The sequence below is a fragment of the Maniola jurtina genome, chromosome 8 (genome assembly GCF_905333055.1).
Source record: "Maniola jurtina chromosome 8, ilManJurt1.1, whole genome shotgun sequence".
NCBI classification, from domain to species: domain Eukaryota; kingdom Metazoa; phylum Arthropoda; class Insecta; order Lepidoptera; family Nymphalidae; genus Maniola; species Maniola jurtina.
In genome coordinates, this window is record NC_060036.1 from 7,318,605 (window position 1) to 7,339,244 (window position 20,640).

General features: G+C 33.6%; 2 protein-coding genes across 2 annotated transcripts in view; one reads left to right on the forward strand and one right to left on the reverse strand.

Moving 5' to 3' along the window:
- Positions 1 to 501: 501 nt before the first annotated feature.
- On the reverse strand, positions 502 to 10,047 carry LOC123867624 (39S ribosomal protein L32, mitochondrial). Its single transcript, XM_045909733.1, has 5 exons — positions 9,983 to 10,047; positions 9,789 to 9,907; positions 8,393 to 8,629; positions 7,464 to 7,594; positions 502 to 721 (listed from the first exon to the last, which is right to left on the reverse strand). The coding sequence occupies exons 2-5, from the start codon at positions 9,871 to 9,873 to the stop codon at positions 584 to 586; spliced, it is 591 nt and encodes a 196-aa protein (XP_045765689.1). The 5' UTR covers positions 9,874 to 9,907; positions 9,983 to 10,047; the 3' UTR covers positions 502 to 583.
- A 1,389-nt stretch (positions 10,048 to 11,436) lies between these two features.
- The window catches only part of LOC123867620 (all trans-polyprenyl-diphosphate synthase PDSS1), an 86,647-nt gene continuing 77,443 nt past the window's right edge, over positions 11,437 to 20,640 (forward strand). Inside the window, exon 1 of the mRNA XM_045909729.1 lies at positions 11,437 to 11,676. Coding sequence (XP_045765685.1) covers positions 11,527 to 11,676 — 150 coding nt within the window. The 5' untranslated portion in view covers positions 11,437 to 11,526. The remainder of the gene's footprint in view (positions 11,677 to 20,640) is intronic.

Below are 20,640 nucleotides of genomic sequence, written 5' to 3' on the forward strand. Positions count from 1 at the left end.
TGTTTTCATTTTTAAGGTTCTGTGCCTCAGAAGGAAAACGAAACCCTTATTGGATCACTTTGTTGTCTGTCTGTCTGGAACCCTAAAAATTTAAAATGTGTTTCAATTTTCAAAGTAAGATAACAACACCAGGTGAGGTAGCATCATGAAAGGGCTTTACCTGTACATTCTGAAACAGATTTTTATTTATTTTTACGCGTAATAGTTTTTGATTTATCCTTGCAAAATGTCTGAAAAAATACCAGAGTACGGCCGAACCCTCAGTGCGCGAGTCTGACTCACATTTGGCCGGTTTTATTTATTTTTTAGGATAAAGTCCCATTGTCAGTGAAGTTCTAACAGTTAGCTAGCTAACTATTTAGTTAAAATCAGTTTAGGAGTTGAGCCTTGAAAAGGTAGGTTACAAACAGACAAATAGACTATGGATTGCAGTTTTATAAATGACTTTTCATCATAGTATGATAGGTAAATTTTAGTTAAATACTTAAAACAAACAGCCAACTCATTTGAGGTCATTATTTATTCATAATAATTATAACATGTATATAAACACTAAATATACTACTACATACTACTAAATTGTCTAAGCTAAATCAGTAGGTTTAACGTCTTTAGATTCTGATGGTTGTTGTGTTGATTTCTGCAAAAGATTCTTACTGAACCACTGTGGTCTGTCTTTCTTCATTTCAATTATCCTTTTCCCTTGCCAAAACTCTTTGGGCTAGAAAAATCAATAAAATAAGCAATTAGCATACTTTATTAGTAGTCATCATCACAAATTGTATTACAAAAATATAATAAAAAGAGTAACTGACAATATTATCAATAGGTACACCAATCAAACAGCTAGGTATATAAACTTTACTTTTTGTATGTAGGTTCTCTCTATAATGTAGACCATCACGAAGAAAGGATTTCAAAAAAGCTACTTGAGTAAGGCCAGGACAGATCTTCTAATTTAAAAAAAAAAGAATATTAGCTATTTTAATCATGACTAACATTCCCCTTACCCCTCCAACTAAGCGTAAAGCTTGTTCTAGGAGTAGGTACGACAATAGTGCAATGGGTGGGGTTTAAACCGCCAAACTTTCGGATCTCAGTCCGCTCCTATAACCGTTGAGCTATTGAGGCTTAAATTATCTACAATAATAATATTAATTACAATAATATATCTATTACAAATGCGAAATTGTATGTATCTGAAGCCTGAAGGAAGGATTTCAGAAAGGCTACTTGAGCAAGGCCAGGACCACAGGCCAGGACTGATCTTCTAGTTACAATATAATGTAACGTGCGAGGAGCGGGTAGAGAGAGAAGGAGCGAGCAGCGAGTAGTACTGAGGCGAGGGGTGACGAGCCGAGGCGAGGAGAGGTGCGGAGAGGTGCGGAGAGGGGAGGAGAGGAGAGGAGAGGAGTGATGGCGATGCATAAAAGCGGTTGTCGGGCCGCGTGCGCGCATTATTACGAGGGGTGGCTGAAAAGTTCTGAGCCTAGGGCATTAAAAGTCTAGATAAAAATCTAAATAAAATTTATTTTTCAATATAGTCCCCATGGACTTCAATGCACTTTTGACATCTTTTATAGAGGGCTTGTATCCCTGAAAAAAAATAAGCCGCGTCTTTAGCTTGAAAATGTTCATTTACGGCCGCCTTCATCTCTTCATCATCTCCAAATCTTCGTCCCCGAAGGTCCTTTTTCAAATTTTTAAATAGAAAATAGTCGCTAGGGGCCAGATCTGGACTATAGGGAGGGTGGTTCACTTCATCGAATCCAGTTTCTCGCAAGGCTTGCCTCGCAATGCGCGCTGTGTGAACCGGCGCATTGTCTTGCAGAAACAAAATTCCTTTGCTGATTTTGCCTCTTCTTTTTTCAACAATGGCTTCGCGAACTTTTTTCAAAAGCCCTGCATAATACTCTGCATTCATCGTAGTTTTTTTTTGGAGGTAATCTATGAGTAAAACTCCTTCGCAATCCCAAAAAATGGTGGCCATGAGTTTGGAAGCCGATTTTTCCACCTTGAACTTCTTCGGCGGCTTTTCCCCCTTCTCTATCCATTGCATTGACTCTTGTTTCGACTCCGGGTCGTATTGTCGGATCCACGTTTCATCAACGGTGACAATACGAGTGCAAATTTCCTCCAAATTGTCCTTGCACAGGTCTATAAATTCTTCGGAAGTTTCAACTCGTCGCTGCTTGTCCAGTGGCGTGAGCATTTTAGGCACCCAACGCGCACTGACTTTATTCATATGCAAATGATTATGCATAATGTCTCCAACTCGTTCCTTACTGATGCTCAGCTCTTCTGCTATCTGCCACAATTTTACTCGCCGATCGTCCAGTACAATTTTTTTTACTTTTTCGATGTTTTCATCAGTGACTGCGGTGTTCGGCCGGCCCGAGCGGGGGTCGTCTTCCAGAGTCTCTCGGCCTTGTTGGAATAGGCGTGTCCATCGTTTAACCGTGGCTGACGACGGTCCAGATTCTCCGTATACACTAGACATTTCTTCAAAAATTTCTTTTGCTGTTTTCCCCTTTTTTACGAGGAATTTTATGACGGCGCGATGTTCCAATTTCGTTAACTGCAGCGATGACTCAGACATGTTGATGTTCACGGTTCAATTACTCAAAGCTTAATGAAGCTAATGACATGAAACTTTTCTTATATAGTGGGTAGATGTCGCTCAACTAGTGACCCGCCGGATGAGTAATTAGCACGAATACAAGTGCCTTAGGCTCAGAACTTTTCAGCCACCCCTCGTACGTGTAGTTTTGAGTGATTTATTTACTGCATATAATCTTGTGAATATCGGAATTAAATCCCTGTTGGGTTATACAAGTTAATTTCTTTTATTTCTGAGTGTTCGTCACATTCAGAAGTGGGATGAATAAGGCCCACAAAAATCTCACAATGAAGCGAGAAAAGCGAGAAATATCCCTGAGGTCGAAGAGAATGCGAAGGTCAGCAAGAGATTGTGAAAGCGCTGTTTTTTTTCAAGACCCGTAAGTGAGTACAGATGCAAAAGTTGTCATTTCACACACAGACTGAACTGAAGGTTATGTTTGATAAACACGTTGGTAAAGCCGCTAAATTATTATTTTTTGAGGGTACTTCGGAAAAGTATCCGAGAAAACCGTGTTAATACATAAATTTATCATGTGTTATTATGTAGAAAGCTGGATTAGCAAAATTGTTCAGTTGGACGAGATCTATCAGTGGAGTGACGAAATAAAATCATTCAATTTGCAATCGAAATTTCTGGGTCAGGCACGTGGTTGGAATAACCATAACCTGTTAGAATTATACAACCACACTTGAGAAAAATGGAAGACGATGATTGTGTAACGTGTGTTACTAGAGGAGTTGTGGAGTCGTGTATTAAAATATTTTGAATTCGAATTTGAATTTGAAAGTTGATGTCCAGATTAAAATGACGAATGAGATCATAACAAAATATTTTCAAGAAAAGTTAGCCATGTACTACAGATGCCAGCTAAGTGATCAAACAGCCGTTTCATGCGTAATACACGCCTTACCGAGTGAGCTATTAGTTATTTTCAGAGCAATACGAGAGATTCTTATAGGAAATTAACAAATACTAGACCACGATAGAAAAGAGAACAGCATTGCTCATGCTGAACAATGTTCGGAAATAGCAGAGGTAAGTAAGGTAAGAGGTAAGTGCAAATCTACTGCTTTTTTATATTGTACCTACATGTCATGTCATGTTCTTTGAAGACTTTGGATTTTGATATCGAGATAAGATTTTGATATAGAGTTTAAGATTGCGATATTGAGTTTAAGAGTTTGATATCGAGTTAAGATTTTGATATCGAGTTAAGATTTTGATAAGGAGTTTAAGATTTTGATAAAGAGTTTAAGATTTTGATATTGAGTTTAAGATTTTGGTATTGATATTAAGATAAGATTTTGATATCGAATTAAGATTTTAATATCGAGCTTAGGATTTTGATATTGAGCTTAAGATTTTGGCACTAAGTTTAAGATTTTGATTTTGAGTTAAAGATCATAACAAAATATTGTAGAATTGATATCGAGTTAAGATTTTGATATCGAGTTGAGATTTTGATATCGAGTTAGGATTTTGATATCGAGTTTAACATTTTGCTTTTAAGTTTCAGAATTTAATTTTGATAACTAGTGTAAGATTTTGATATCGAGAAAGTTTTGATATTGAGGTAAAAATTTGTTATTGAGTAGGTACATGATTTTGATATTGAGTTTAATATTTTGATATTGAGTTTACGATCTTGATATTATCGAATTGAGATTTTGATATCAAGTTTAAGATTTAGGTATTAAGTTTCAGATTTTGATATTGAGTTAAAAACTTTGTTATTGAGTATATTATGATTTTGATTTTGAGTTTAAACTGTTGACATCGAGTTTACGATTTTGATATTGAGTTTAAGAATTTGATATCGAGTTTAAGATTTTGTTAACGAATTTAAAATTTTGATATGGAGTTTAAGGTTTTGATATTGAATTTAAGAATAATGAGCTAAGATATTGATAGTGAGTTCAAGATTTTGATAACGAGTTTAAGATTTTGATAACGAGTTAAGATTTTGGTAACGAATTAAGATATTGATAACGAGTTAAGATTTTGACATCGAGTTTAACATTTGATATTGAGGTAAAAATTTTGTTATTGAGTAGGTACATGATTTTGATATTGAGTTTAAGATTTTGATATTGAATTTAAGGATTTGATATCGAGTTTAAGATTTTGATAACAAGTTTAAGATTTTGATAACGAGTTCGAGATTTTGATAACGAGTTAAGGATTTTGATAACGAGCTAAGATATTGATAGTGAGTTCAACATTTTGATAACAAGTTTAAGATTTTGATATCGAGTTTAAGATTTTGATAACAAGTTTAAGATTTTGATAACGAGTTCGAGATTTTGATAATGAGTTAAGGATTTTGATAACGAGCTAAGATATTGATAGTGAGTTCAAGATTATGATAACAAGTTTAAGATTTTGATATCGAGTTTAAGATTTTGATAACAAGTTTAAGATTTTGATAACGAGTTCGAGATTTTGATAACGAGTTAAGGATTTTGATAATGAGCTAAGATATTGATAGTGAGTTTAAGATTTTGATAACGAGTTAAGATTTTGATAACGAATTAAGATATTGATAATGAGTTCAAGATTTTGATAACGAGTTAAGATTTTGATAACGAATTAAGATATTGATAGTGAGTTCAAGATTTTGAGATTGAGTTTAAGATTTCGATATTGAAATTGATAAAAATTTGGATATGTAGTATATGATTTTGATATCGAATTTAGGATGGAGTTTAAGCTTTGATATTGAGTTTATGATTTTGATATTGAGTTTAAGATTTTGAAATCGAGTTTCAGATTTCACTTTGAGTTAAAATTTTGACGTTGAATTTAAGGTTTTGATATCGAGGTAAATAACGAGGTTTTGGTATCGAGTTTTAAGTTGAGTCTTAAGATTTTTACATTGAGTCTAAGCTTTTTACATTGAGTCTAAGATTTTCACATTGAGCCTATGTTTTCACATTGAGTTATTGGTTTAGATTAAGCAGTTAATTTAAATGGAACAGTTGATTTAGATTGAGCAGTTAGTTTAGATTGAACAGATGGTTAAGGCTTTGGATTGAACAGTTAGTTTAGATCAAGCAGTTGGTTTAAATTGAGTACCTAATTGGTTTACATTGAGCAGTTAGTTTAAATGGAACAGTTGATATAGATTAAGCAGTTAGTTCAGATTGAGCATATGGTTTAGACTCAAGACTGAGCAGTTAGTTTAGATTGAGCAGATGGCTAAGGTTAAGCAATTAGTTCAGATAGAGCAGTTAGTTAACATTGAGCAGGTGGTTGAGATTGAGCAGTTGGATTAGATTGAACAGTTAGTTCAGATTAAGCAGTTGGTGTAGACGAGCAGTTGGTTCAAGTTAGCAGTTGGTTTAGACTGAGTAGTTGGTTTAGACGGATATTTTAGCTTTGATTGAGCAGTTGGTTATGATTGAGCAGTTAGTTTATGTAGAGCAGTTAGTTTAGGTAGAGCAGCTAGTTTAGACTTTAAATTGAGCAGTTGGTCAAGACTGAGCAGTTAGTTTAGATTGAGTAGTTGATTTAGATAGAGCAGTTGGTTCAGACGGATCTTTCAGTTTAGATTGAGCAGTCGTTTATGATTGAGCAGTTAAGTTTAGGCAGAGCAGTTAGTTTAAGTAGAGCAGTAAGTTAGATTGAGCAGTTGCTTAAGATTGAGCAGTTAGTTGTTGAGTAGTTGATTTAGATAGAGCAGTTGGTTCAGATGGATCTTTTAGTATAAATTGAGCAGTTGGTTATGGTTGAGCAGTTGGTTATGGTTGAGCAGTTAGTTTAGGTAGAGCAGTTAGTTTAGGTAGAGCAGTTAGTTTAGGTAGAGCAGTTAGTTAGATTGAGCAGTTGCTTAAGATTGAGCAGTTAGTCTAGATTGAGACGTTGATTGAGATTGAGCAATTGGTTTACGTTGAACAGTTGATTCAGATCAAGCAGTTGGCGCAGATGAGCAGTTGGTTCAAGTGAGCAATTGGCTTAGACCGAGCAGTTGGTTTAAATTGAGCAGTTTGTTTAGTTTGAGTAGTTGGTTTAGTTCAAACAGTTGATTTAAATTGAGCAGTTGTTTTAGATTGAGACTTTGAGTAGTAGGTTTAGATTGAGCAGTTGATTAAGTTTAAGCACTTAGTTCAGTTTAAGCATTTGGTTTAAATTTGGCCGTTGGTTTAGTTTGAGCAGTTAGTTACATTGACCAGTTTAAGATTGAGCATTTGGTTCAGATTGAGCAGTTGCTTCAATTTGAGCAGTTGGTTCAAACTGGGTAGCTGGTAAAGGTCAAAAATCTGGATTGAGTTTAGAAGTTTAAAATTGTGAGCTGAGGAGATTTTATTGAAGAGCTAAAGTATGTTTTTGCGCCGCGCCAATTGCGGTGCAATTGTTTCAGGACGGCCGACTGTAACGTGCGAGGAGCGGGTAGAGAGAGAAGGAGCGAGCAGCGAGTAGTACTGAGGCGAGGGGTGACGAGCCGAGGCGAGGAGAGGTGCGGAGAGGGGAGGAGAGGAGAGGAGAGGAGTGATGGCGATGCATAAAAGCGGTTGTCGGGCCGCGTGCGCGCATTATTACGTGTAGTTTTGAGTGATTTATTTACTGCATATAATCTTGTGAATATCGGAATTAATTCCCTGTTGGGTTATACAAGTTAATTTCTTTTATTTCTGAGTGTTCGTCACAATAACTAATATTATAAATGCGAAAGTTTATCTGTCGTCTAGTTTTCACTGCTCAAATACTGAACCAATCTTGCAGTTTGAGATAGATTACATCCTATTGGATAGATACTTTTTTACACATAAAATTGAAAAGTTCCTCAGGATTTTTAAAAACCTAAATCCATATATGCATTTCTAGGTTTTTCTATAATTACCTGTTCTGGCAAATTTTCCCCATTATACAAAACAATGACCTCACTTTCAATTGGTTTTAGGTTGCCCAATTTTTCCTGTATTTTATCTTGAATTTCTTTTGTTTCTTCTTCCACTTTTTTGTAGCAATGGCCTGGAATCAGCAATTTTTATAACAAATGGTTTTATTATAAGTAATCTACTTGTACTCAAATTGAAACTGTAAGTGAACAATTTCTATACATTAATATGTTTTGAAAATATTAATCGGAGTAAAACATTACTATCGATTTAGACCCCAAAACATTTCTTTTTTTTGGGGGCGGGTCAGCTAATATTAAATAAAACCATCCAAGTGCAAATCAGACTCACACACTGAGGGTTCCATACTCAGGCAATTTTTCCGACATTTTGCCCGATAAATCAAAAACTATAATACATAAATATCATATGATCATTGATGCTTTCATATCATACCCCACTTGGTTTTTTGTGATGTAAGGACAAATTCACAATATAAGACCTACCTACCTGCCAAATTTCATGATACTAGGTCAACGGGAAGTATCCTATAGGCTGTTTCGACAGGACAGACCGATAGACAACAAAGTGATCCTGTAAGGGTTCAGTTTTTCTTTTGAGGTAAGGAACCCTAAAAATGGCTATTTAGAATTTATAATGCTAAGAGGTTTTTGAGTAATCAGAATTTGTATTTCTGGGGTCGTTTCCGGTAGAGTGACAGCTACAATGTCACGATCGCAATGATTGGTTTACACTCCCTGCTTATTGGCTACAAACAAGGCATTGTTGCAACAAGAATACCATAAAAGCCAACAATTGCGATTGTAATAATGATTAATGCCGATTTTTCGGAATCCATCTACTGGTTTATATATTGAATCTAAAATACATCCAATTTGGCTAATAGAAATAATTAAAAATAACTTTGTACCACAGATGTAGCCACGCTCATGGTAATGCCCACAATCATTGCAAACAATGATGTTAGTTTTTGGTACTAGCATTTTCCACACATATTCTGGACTTCCAAATTTTCTCTTCCATCTCTTTTCCACAGTTCTCCTAAATTTGGGTACAGCTAACAAAATTCCATCTCCAACAATGTCTTTAATGGAAAACTTTTTGGGTTGTGGTAATTTTTTCTCATAAGTATATGCCAACGCCAACTCTAAAATACAAATTATAAAATAAAATAAATAAAAGTAGTTAGGTAGGACCACGGTAGGACTAAAATCAATCCCAAATGAAATAGAGGACAAGTAAAGGATAGGCAGAGACAGTGCTGCAAAGATGTAGGTTGTCCAATGTATACTTATAATAAAACTGTAAGTGGATGATTTCTGCTATATTTTGAATTTTTAGTCCGAGGAACATTATTATAGATATAGAACCCAAATCATTTTTTAAATTTTTTTGTGTCCTCTGTATGTGCACACATCACGTGAAAACTACGGATAAGACAAATGAAATTTGGTACAGTGGTAGCTGAGACTCTGAGTTAACGTTATAGGGTAGTTTTATCCCAACAAAAATTTGGGATACTGAATCACATTAATTGAGGCTTGATACCCTTTAGTCTACAGTAATTGAGCAAAGTGCAATGTTGGAAGTATAATTATGTATTTTTAACCCCCGACCCAAAAAGAGGGGTGTTATAAGTTTGATGTGTGTATCTGTGTGTCTGTGTATCTGTGTATCTGTCTGTGGCATCGTAGCGCCTAAACGAATGAACCGATTTTAATTTACTTTTTTTTGTTTGAAAGGTGGCTTCATCGAGAGTGTTCTTAGCTATAATCCAAAAAAATTGGTTCAGCCGTTTAAAAGTTATCAGCTATTTTCTAGTTTTCTTGTAGAAAAGAAGGTTAGATAACCCTTAGGTTCATAATATTCAAGTGTCAATTGACAAATGTCAAGCTGTCAAGATGGACGTTGCCTAGATATACATAATTATTTATTTGATAATGATTTGTCGGGGGTGTTGAAAATTTTTAATTTACACTTGTTTATACTAAAATTATGGCATAACAGCCTCCATAGCAAATGAGATAAAATATAATTTATGATAAGGGGTATGACAGTTCACAGTTGCACCCTTTTGGTGGAGAATTTACCCAGCAGATCTAGGCACCATAAGCTGTTTAATTAGTATCTTCGTGACTGAAATTTTTGCACTATGAAAAGTAACCAACCAAATGTTGCAAAATAACACATTAGGAATTTAACTGTAATTTGTTGGACACTTAATTACACAGCCACTGAGATAAGAAAAAAGGCCTGCTGGCTTTCAACTGAACCCAGGATTAATTAAAATATTTTTAAGTAAGTACCTCTAGGTGGAAATCCAAATATTTGTAGGACATTTTTTTCAAAATTCTTTATTATATTCTTCAGATGATGGACACGAGGTATCATTTTGAATGTAGTGTAATAGGTATCTGATTTTAAACTGAAAAACAAACAGTTTTATCAAATTCTTTTGTAGATATTATTCTAATTTTTTCCTTTTTTCTTGATCACCAACCACAAAAAATTCCTCTTTTCTTCACCTGGACACAGATAACCAGTAATCAAAGAGTATATAAACACTACGTTCAGTAATTATTATTTTAATTTTTTTAGGTAGGTACCTATTATTTTATAGGCACAGTGCACACAGATCAAGTAGGTTCACAGATAACTATTATACTAGTTTAGGTTTCAAAGACTAGGGTTCATCTATATTCTCTACTCTATGCTCGATAAACATGATCTGTGAATTTTGTACTGTGCTTTTAGTGTTTCCATTATCATTTTCATTATTCTCCCAAGTCGGAATGCTAAAAAGTAGAAAAGTTATTGAGAAAAGAGGTAACTAGGTATTTTATAGGGAAAAGTTCATCTGCCAGCGGATCCAAAATTAATTTTTTTGATATAGAGCCTATTGCAGTGTATGAGCGAATTTGACGCTTCACTTGAGACTACCCAGGTAATTAACTACTTTGTGAAAGTGATTACCTAAGTCAAAAATGTACAGTGCGTTAGTTAATGTTTAAAAACGAGGTAAGGGATTACAGTTACTGCATCAGCATAATACTGTGCAGTATTTGACTACCTGCAGCGTTAATTTTCAGGTTCTGCTATGTTGGAACTCAAAACATGAGTTCTCCATGTTTAACTCAAATAAATGAATACTTATCAAAAAAATTATTGAAAATTAAAGAATAGAATGTTATAATATTTGATTTAAGAATATTATAGTTTTTGTATAAAAGAGATTTAATCATGAATCTGAGAATAGGTGTATTGCAGATTTGTTATTAATCCAAAGTGGTCACTATGTCATTACAATAACTTAAGTCCCTGTTATGCAATTACTTAAAAAGAAAGGTGACTGACTGACTGACTGATTTATCAACACACAACTCAAACCACGGGATGGAATCAAAGGTTTATATATTATGTAATAATAGATGGTACCTACCCGTGGGACGACTGGGTACTTCTTGGATAAAAAGTTTCCTATACCATTTTCTGGGATACAAGTTACCTTCTGTACAAAATTTCATAATTAACTATAGGTAATTAGTTATGTACGTAAATTGGTTAAAGTTAAAGTTAAGTCTTTAAGAATCCCGTGGAAATTTTTGCTTTTCCGTCCTCAAGCCTATGTCCTTCCCCAGGGCGTAAGCTATTTCTGAATCAGATTTCATCAAAATAGATCGATTAAACTGTTGAGTCGTGAACAGCTAGCTGACTGACAAATATATTGACATAACTACTTTTGTACATAAAATAATATTAATTACAGATTTTTGCCCCGAAAACATATATCTAAAATTATTGTAACGATTATAAGCTTGTGAAAAGATTGGCATTTATTTATTATTATTGCCTCAAAGTTTACTAAAACTTTTCAAAATGGTACTAAATAAATGTTTCTGGCAATATAGATCAATTCACAAAATTGACAGCACTTTGACAATCAGCTGTCTTGACCTAAGTGGGGAGGAAAAGGCCGATCCGCGATGGCTCTGCACGTATTGTAAAGTAGTTCATGTCTCCAAGCGTTTGCTCGCAGTTGTAGCTATGGCGTGTTTAAGTTCGAGTAGGCTTTGTGCTCGTGTTCAGGATAAGTTTATGTGTCAATTCGGACCTAAAGTTCGAAGACAGACTGTATTTGTGAAACTTAAACCTCCCGGACCATCTCCATTGCGGATATTTGGAAAGACTTGTCAGGTTAGATAATTATTTTTAACTAATTAATAGTCCCTTTTTTAAATTTGTTACGAAAACATACAATTATTGATTATTTTAGAAAATAATAGAAATTCAGATTTTGTTTGACATTACTAAACAACAATCCTTTTTATATAACAGCATGACTATGACATTAACCTAAGTCAGCTGATCTATTTAGGCGATAATAACCGTAGCGATTTCATCACAATTTACTTACTTTATGTAACGATATGTAGCACAAAATCAAAACTTACCCGAAGTAAATGAAATCATATAAATTCTAAAAAGTGAAATTGTCTGCGGTCAGTAGGTCAGTTCGCGGCACAGGTTTCTTGGCTTTAATCTGCGATTTTCACTAAAATCAAAGCTTTTACTTTCGACTTGCGTCTGTTGAAATCCATTATTTACGACTACAATAATTATTATTTAAACAAAATTTTAATTGTAGTAAGTACCTAAATTAAGTACGTTAGGCATAGGTAATAATTGATAACTATTTCCTTATGGCAATTATTAGTTATTGTGTGATTCAGTGCGTCTACGATTGACGGCCACTGGTAGTTGGTACGGTCATGAGCCGCGCGCCGCATCACGCGTCGTGCTTTCTCGCGCAGCGTGCGAGCATGCGATGTAAAATCTTGACGAGTCACACAAAACTTTCTAAGCAACAATTAAGTGTCCATATAAGACATTAATATTTCATTTCGCTATTTCATATCTCAATAGATACCTATTATTCTGCGTAAAAATTACTATTGCTGCGAGTAATTTTAGTTGTTTCTAACTTAGTTACCTTTGAATTCTTTCAAATAAAAGTAGGCACCTAAAATCTGTATTTCTAGAAAAGGTTGCTTGCAAGTTTAAAACGTATCTATTGAAATTATAGAAATGTATGAAAATAAATGAGGAAAGTTGAAAGTTTCACTTTTCTGTATTTCGTTAAGTTCCTATTAGTAAATACTTTTGTAAACTTACTTAACGGATCTTAGGCCATTATTAAAAAGCAATATTAATATATCCCTGCCATAGGGTTGCTATCTGTTATATCTATAAACTAGGACAAGGACCTCATATTTCCCAGATTTAAGAGAGAAAAACCTGGATGTATTAGCTGTCTTTTTTACCTCTCATATAAAACAAGTATAACTACTTAAATTGATATCATTTATATAAAATTTGTATGGATAACTTACACTTTGGTAACAATAAACTGATTTAAGTAATTATGTTATTTATTATTATTAGTATCATTCATCTACATAATATTAATTTAACTCATTATTATTGCACATCATTATATTAGTAAACCTTGTCCTTCCCTTCAACTTACATATTATTTATATGCTAAACATATTGTGTAATTCAATAAAGAAACTATAATTCAGATTCTGACTGTGATTCTAAAAATTAAACAGTCTTTTTCTTTCATCATTCGTTCAAGAAATAAAAACTTCTCAGACTTTTAATGTTTCCAATATCCTCTAGAACCTTTCCTTACTTAAAATTTTATTTAAGTAAATCAATACAGTTAAAGTTATTGAAATTAAATTACATTTAGTTCTTATCAGTGATGATATTGTTTTTGGGCTCAATGAATCTCTTCTTTCGGCCACTGCTATGTAAAACTAATCAGTGGAAATTGCAATAGCCGCGCGGCAAAGCAACATACACGCGCTGCGCTGCTCTGCCATTTGGATAGCGCTCAATAATTTGAAATCCCACAAAACAAAACAATATATAAAACCCCGGAAATCAAATCCAGGAAAACCCTTGTTGCCGAAATAAGGCTTTTATTTTGATCCAAGTTAGTAAATCTTGACTAATTATTGTGCAACCCATTTTGCTTTTATTGACATTTTAATGGATAAATCAAAAACTATTACTTATGCATAAAAACAGATAAAAATCTGTTTTAGAATGTATAGGTAAAGCCCTTTCATATGACGCCCCACTTGGTATACCTATTAATCTTACTTTGAAAGTTGATAATACTAATTATTTGTTCATGACATATTTTGATAATTTTTTTGATGTAACCACAAATTCACGGTTTTCGGATTTTTGATTTTGGATTTCGGGCACCCTGTAGGTTTCTTGACAAGCACGACAGACGGACAGACAAAGAAGTGATCCTATAAGGGTTCCTTTTTTCCTTTTCAGGTACGGAACCCTTAGCTGTTAGGAGGTACACCTACTACCAAAGAATACTTGACACTTGCATGTACCTAAGCATGTCGATGACGTGACCTTGAAGTTTTAACATTTCCCAAAAATCGCCTAATGCGCTTATAGAAATTTTAACATCCATAAAGTAAGTACATAATAGATAGGTATCTATCTAGCTACCCAAGTAGTTTGGAAATGTGGCTGTATTTCATGAATCACTACGATAATTTCAACGAAAACATCCATTTAATCAAATAAAAGTCATGCGGACCTCTGTGCCGGTTGTCAGTGAAAGTTGTGTGAGTTTCGGCAGATTTTTATGAGCGCCAATATTGGGTAGATGACTTATCGCGATGTTATTTTATCATCTAAGTACAAACAAGGTAGAGAATCATCATTAAGTAAGAATCAGCATTCTGCAGTGAAGATTTATCAAGAACAAAAGTAGAACTTTGCGTGATCAGTGCCGGCAACCTGTCTACAGCTTACGACCAGCACTAGGTACTGACTATACTTTGATAGAAAAAAGTAAATTTGAGATAATTCCAGTTGCTATTAAGTAGTCACCGATGTCAAGTAAGCATAGTAACAGCGCTTTTCTTTAAATAGGTAATTACTTAGCTGCTTTTTCTGCCCGAATAATTAAGCCCATGCAAAGTACTTATATACATGCCCCAAATTGTATTCTATAACTAGATGATACCCACGACATCGATCATGTTGATGTAGGTTGTTAAAATTACGTGGGAACTCTTTGTTTTCTGAAACGAAAGTAGGCTAGTCTATTTCATCTCTAGTACTTATATCCATGCGAAAAATCACATGAATCCGTTAATGTGTTGTGTGTGTTGCGACTGAACGGCAAAGGCGTGGAAAATGGCATGCCATCCCGCAGGATACGTTTGGATAAAAAGTTGCCTTTTTAACTTTCCAGGTCTTTAACTATGTAGTTATAACTTATAACCAATATGCAAAAAATCACGTCGATCTGTTGCGACGTGATTGAAGGATAAACCAACAAATCAATAAACCAGCAAACCAACAAACAAACACACTTTCGCATTTCAATTATAATATGGCTAGTGATGAAGGTTTATACATATGTTTCTTATTAACCCCCGACCCAAAAAGAGGGATGTTATAAGTTTGACGTGTGTATCTGTGTATCTGTCTGTGGCATCGTAGCTCCTAAACTAATGAACCGATTTTAATTTAGTTTTTTTTTTGTTTGAAAGGTGGCTTGATCGAGAGTGTTTTTAGCTATAATTCAAGAAAATCGGTTCAGCCGTTTGAAAGTTATCAGCTCTTTTCTAGTTACTGTAACCTTCACTTGTCGGGGGTGTTATAAATTCTTAATTTACACTTGTTTAAAATTGTCATTGTTTTCCGCCTATGTTTTTAAAGTAAGTGCCTACTTAAATGAATTGAAGAAGTAAATCGACCGGCACGTAATTTCCTTTGCAAAATGATGGTCACTAGAAATGCGGAACACACCACTATTTGTCCAGTCGACATCATTGTATAAGAGTTTGCAGCAATACATACATCGTAGCATATGTTATTTTGGACTTACAACACTCTTTTCGATACCAAAATACGTGCTAACCATACCAAAGGGCGTCTAGTAATGGTAATTAATTATAACTGTAGAAGTATCATCTCACTATACCTAAATACTTAATGAAATTGTAACAGAATGATTACTGTACATTTACGGCAAAAAATAATATGCAATCCTCTTTGCAATCTGTCGATAAGTTATTAGCAACATGGCTATTGATCAAAAATTGTATGGTCTTTTTTTTAAATAACAAAGTTTTTTTTTTAGATTTTCAAATTAATTATTTGGCAAATACATACATAAGCAATTGTATCAAAAATTGAAATAGTATAATTTGTAAATTAAAACCATTATTGCTTTGTATGACTTTTCCGTATAATTTTGTGGTGTGGTGGTGGTGGTGTGTGGTGGATGATAAAAGTATATTCATTAATTCATTCATTTAATCATTATTTTAGTTTTTACACCTATCGACACTCTGAGCACTAAACCTATCTATCCCAAAATCGTCCAAAGTGTCTAAAGAAGTTCAATAAGCCTAAAATCTTTAGTTGCATGTCGGTTTTCCGACTAGATAAAGATAGAAGAAGATAGAAGAAAGAAGATAGGCTTAGGCTACCACTAAGAAAGGATTTAAAGGTGCACGCGAGCGAAGCCGAGAATATGGCTAAGCTAGTTTTAAATACACATTGAAGTAAAGTTTTGATTCATCGTAGATTTAACACGTTCCCTGCGTTACGAGAAGTATTTTGTCGTATTTGAGTTCCGGCCTGTGCGGCAGCTAATTGTCCTTGTCTTACGCCTGGTGCGCGGGTGGATAAACTAAGTTCCCATACACGAACAAAAGAGATAACTATATTCCCGACATCCTTGCTTTATATGTAATCAGTTTTCTATAAAAAAATGTACGGGAAGTATTTTTGCGTAACGCGTAGAAATAAAATTATTTTCCTCTGATGCGGCACGGGAACTATTTGGACGTACCTCTCCACCCCGTACCGCACTGGCGTGCGCGCACGCGGCGCTCCAGTTTGCACTAGTGCGGTGCGTAGTTGAGACGTCTCCACGTTGCTATTTGTTGTCACGCGCGAAGTGCGAAAATGAAACGATCACGTAGGAAGCTTAATATGCGTACAGCAATAAAGACAGAAGGTGAAGAAGCTAGAAATAATGTTGTCCAGTGTAGTGGTTCCAGTCTGACTAGTTCTCAAAAACCGAGTCCGATTTCAAAAAATCCATCGCCAGCGAAAAAAAAAATTCAAGTTTTGCATAGTGTGACAATTAACAAGAAGCTTGATTCACTTATTAGTGATCCGGAGGTGACTTGTACTCAGAAAACAATGCACAAGAAATCGAACTCAATTTTCACAAGTCCTTCGACAAGTAAACAATTTTGTGTTTTGGAACAGGTACAAACCAACGAAAATGATATCACTGAGGCTGATTCGATATCCTTAGACAACATTTCTATAAGTAATTTGATACCACCTCTAGAATCACCTATGAATTCTAAGGTTATGACTGAACTGCTATCGACACCCAAAAGTAAGAAAACAAGTAAGCTATTTTCACAGTTTAATACACCATCGTCTTGCACGCCCACAAATACGGATGGAAACATTCAAATTCACCAAACACCTACGTTGTCTACAAAACGGAAGGGCGTTCTATTTGGAGATTATGACGATAACTCCAATAATGTCAGTGTAAACTCACCGAGCACTCCAAAGCAAGTGAAATTCACAAAAATGAGATCAGATAACAACTATGATGATATATGTTACCCGGCTATACATAACGAAAGATCGCCTAGAAGTGATGATGACATTGAAAGTTTACTAATACAACATAAGGTTTCAACTGCAGCTGACGAAGAATCTGATGAAGAAATATTCGATCAAGTACCTAGAAAAACAAAAAACTTGATTACTACTCAACATCTACCTGAAAAGAAAAAAACCCCATTTATTACTACAGAAACAAAACTTTATGAAGAGCAGAAGCAACTAGATCAATCCAGTACAGAGAACACACAAAACATAGAAACTAATAAAAAAATTCTTTCACCTAAAATTAGAGATAAAACTCACAAACCACCCAGCTTTGAAGTAAATGTAAGAATTGAGCAATTTTCTTCTGATGTATCCTCGTCTTTTGAAGATAGTAACTTAGATTCAGAGGATGGTTCTGATACATTTGATGAAATATATGACAGTGAATCTGAATCAAGCGCTTCTATTGAAGATGTTGATAATGAAGGGTCTGAGGAATGGGTTGATATTTCAAATACAAATGCAATAAATTTTGAACAGTATTTACAAAGAAGCCAAATAAATATTCCACCAAATATACAACTAAATGAACCCCTTGATTACTATAAATTATTTGTTAACAAAGAACTTATTGAAAAAATGGTGGTGGAAACTAATAAGTATGCTGCGGAATATATAAGTTCACATGACATTAAGCCAAAGTCTCGCGTAAAAAAATGGGTGCCAACTACTTTTGAAGAAATGGAAAAGTTTATGGGTGTGTTAATGGTAATGGGTATCACTAAATTGCCTCAAGTGAATTTGTATTGGTCTAAAAAGAAATGCTATCGAAATGAGTATATAGCAAACCTTATATCTAGAGATCGTTTTTTGCTACTTTTGAAATTCTGGCATTTCAGTGACAATGTTGATAAAGGAGACAAATTATATAAGATACGAAATGTACTCGATATATTGTTGAAATCATTTACTGAAGTATTGAAGCCTGGAAGATTTATGGTTATTGACGAAACAATGATACCATGGAAAGGACGCCTTATATTTCGCCAATATATTAAAAACAAAGCTCACAAATATGGCATCAAGTTATATAAATTGTGCACACCTGAGGGTTATACTTACTCAGTAATTATTTATACGGGAAAAGATGACGAAAAATCAGGATCAGGACATGGATATGATGTCGTATTAAAACTAACTAAGAATTTATTAGAAGAAGGCCGAACTCTCATAGCAGATAACTTTTATACTTCAATTACTTTAGCTGCAGAATTACTAAAAAAGAAGACATTTCTTTGTGGCACTGTGCGAATTAATAGGAAAGGACTGCCAAAGACATTCATAAGCACAAAATTAAAGAAAGGACAAATTATTGGATGCATGAACCAAAAAGGCGTTAAAATAATTAAGTGGATGGACAAACGTCCTGTTACAATGTTAACTACCGTCAAAGAGCACAGTGCTACTTTAAAAGATACTGGAAAACTATCACGTGTATCTAAACAGCCAATCATGAAGCCAGCGTGTGTAATAATGTACAATGAATGTAAAAAAGGTGTAGATTTTAGTGACCAAATGACCGCCTACTACTCAACTCTCTTAAGAGGATTAAAATGGTTTCGCAAGCTGATGATGAGTCTGTTATTTGGAACTTGCTTAGTGAATGCTTGGCTTATACATAAAATGAAAAATGAGGACCAAATAACACTGTTAACATTCCTGGAGTCTATAATTCAATCTCTTACGAAGATATCTTTTACTGACTCGCACAACAACGAATCAAAAAAGCGAATAGCTCACACTTTAATAAAAGCAGAAAAATTTAAGAAATGCCATTTTTGTTATAAAGATTTGAGAAAAGAATTTAGCAGCCGTGAGAGTGATAAAAAGGTAAAAAAAGTTCGCACTTATTGCCAGGATTGCCAAAAACCAATGTGCTTAGACTGTTATAATAAAGTACATGACAAATAAGCATAGCATACCTATCATTTCATGTATCATTTACATTTAATTAAATTTAAAAAATAAAAAAATATAAAATATAAAAAATAAAATAAAAAAATAAATAAATGAAGATATAAAAAAGATTATACATATATGTATGGAAAAAAAATAACATTTCAATGACTAAGAGTGTTCTTTGAGTTCCTTATATTTTTGTGATAGTTAAAATACTTAATAAAAATATAATTTCATATCATAACTTAATACTTTAGTCAATCATGCAAAATTTTAAAATTAGGATGAAAATATGTTGTTTGTTACATAGGTACTTAATAGTAATTGTTTTGTTCTTTTATTTAGACTAAATATGCGATCGTACTCTTATTCTTACTCTCAAAGTTACTTCAATATATTCTTTGTCATTGTTAGGATAACCAAAAACCAATGTGTGTGCTATAATAAAATACTTACTTGTAAATTAAGAAATTAAAGAAAAATAGGTATATAAAAAGTAAGAAATATCTCAAAAACTAAGAGCGATGTTTAAGTTCCTTTTATTCTGTGATTTTTACAAAAAAGGTTATTAAAATACTTAATGAAAATATTATTTTATATTAAGTATCTACTACTTTTGTTAATTAAGTAAAATTTAATGATTAAAATAAGGATGAAAATATTTTGTTTGTTACATACATAAAGATAATTGTTTTTATTTCTCATTTTATAATTTCTTTATTATTTTTCTTGTCATCAATCCTGACGATTGCCAAAAACCAATGTGTTTAGACTATTTTAATGAGGCACATGTAAAATAAGCAATTAAAATTAAATTAAAAAAAATTATGTTAATAAAGTTAAAAAAAAAGTAATTAAAAGTTGATTAGATACTTAAATACTTAGCAAAAACATAATTTTTAAAACTTAAGTACTTAATTTTTTTGTCCAATTAAGCAAGACTTTATAATTGAATAAGATTTTTTTTGTTACATACTTACTAATAATTGAGGAGGTGAAGAACAGAAGGTGAGATTTATATATTTGGGCTATGTGTAAATGTCACCTTTTGTTCCTAATCTTCTCAATTGTATTGTTTTTATTTTTTTTACTTAAGACTAATATAATTTGTTAGCTTGCTCTCGTTTAATAGTTTCTCCACTATATTTTTTGATTTAGCATGCTTATGATTAGTAAATTGATCTCAATAACTAAGTCTGATCTTAAGTTCCTATTATATTTGTTTTTTAAAAAACAGGAATTTGTAATACTGTTTTATTTTCTTTTTGTTTTTAATGATTATTATTTTGTTAATTATGCATGTTGAAATATTAATAAATATTATTTCAAGTTTATGTCGCCTTTTCATATTTTACGAGTGTACCTCATCACTAGCGTTCTATCTATTCTACGCGGCACGGGAAGTAATTTCCCGTAAAATCACCGATTTTGAAAAATGCCTATAACTTTTAAAATATCGTACGGAATCCCGGGCGACGCCAACTGTATATACACAAGGATATA

What these genes read in the sequence shown, in the direction of transcription:
- LOC123867624 (XM_045909733.1), bottom strand. Translation starts at nt 9,873, where the DNA reads ATGATACCTCGTGTCCATCATCTGAAGAATATAATAAAGAATTTTGAA. An exon ending in TGAGCGTGGCTACATCTGTG is followed by an intron (nt 7,595 to 8,392) that starts GTACAAAGTTAT and finishes TGCTGATTCCAG; the next exon opens with GCCATTGCTACAAAAAAGTG. An exon ending in GGGAAAATTTGCCAGAACAG is followed by an intron (nt 722 to 7,463) that starts GTAATTATAGAA and finishes TGATTTTTCTAG; the next exon opens with CCCAAAGAGTTTTGGCAAGG.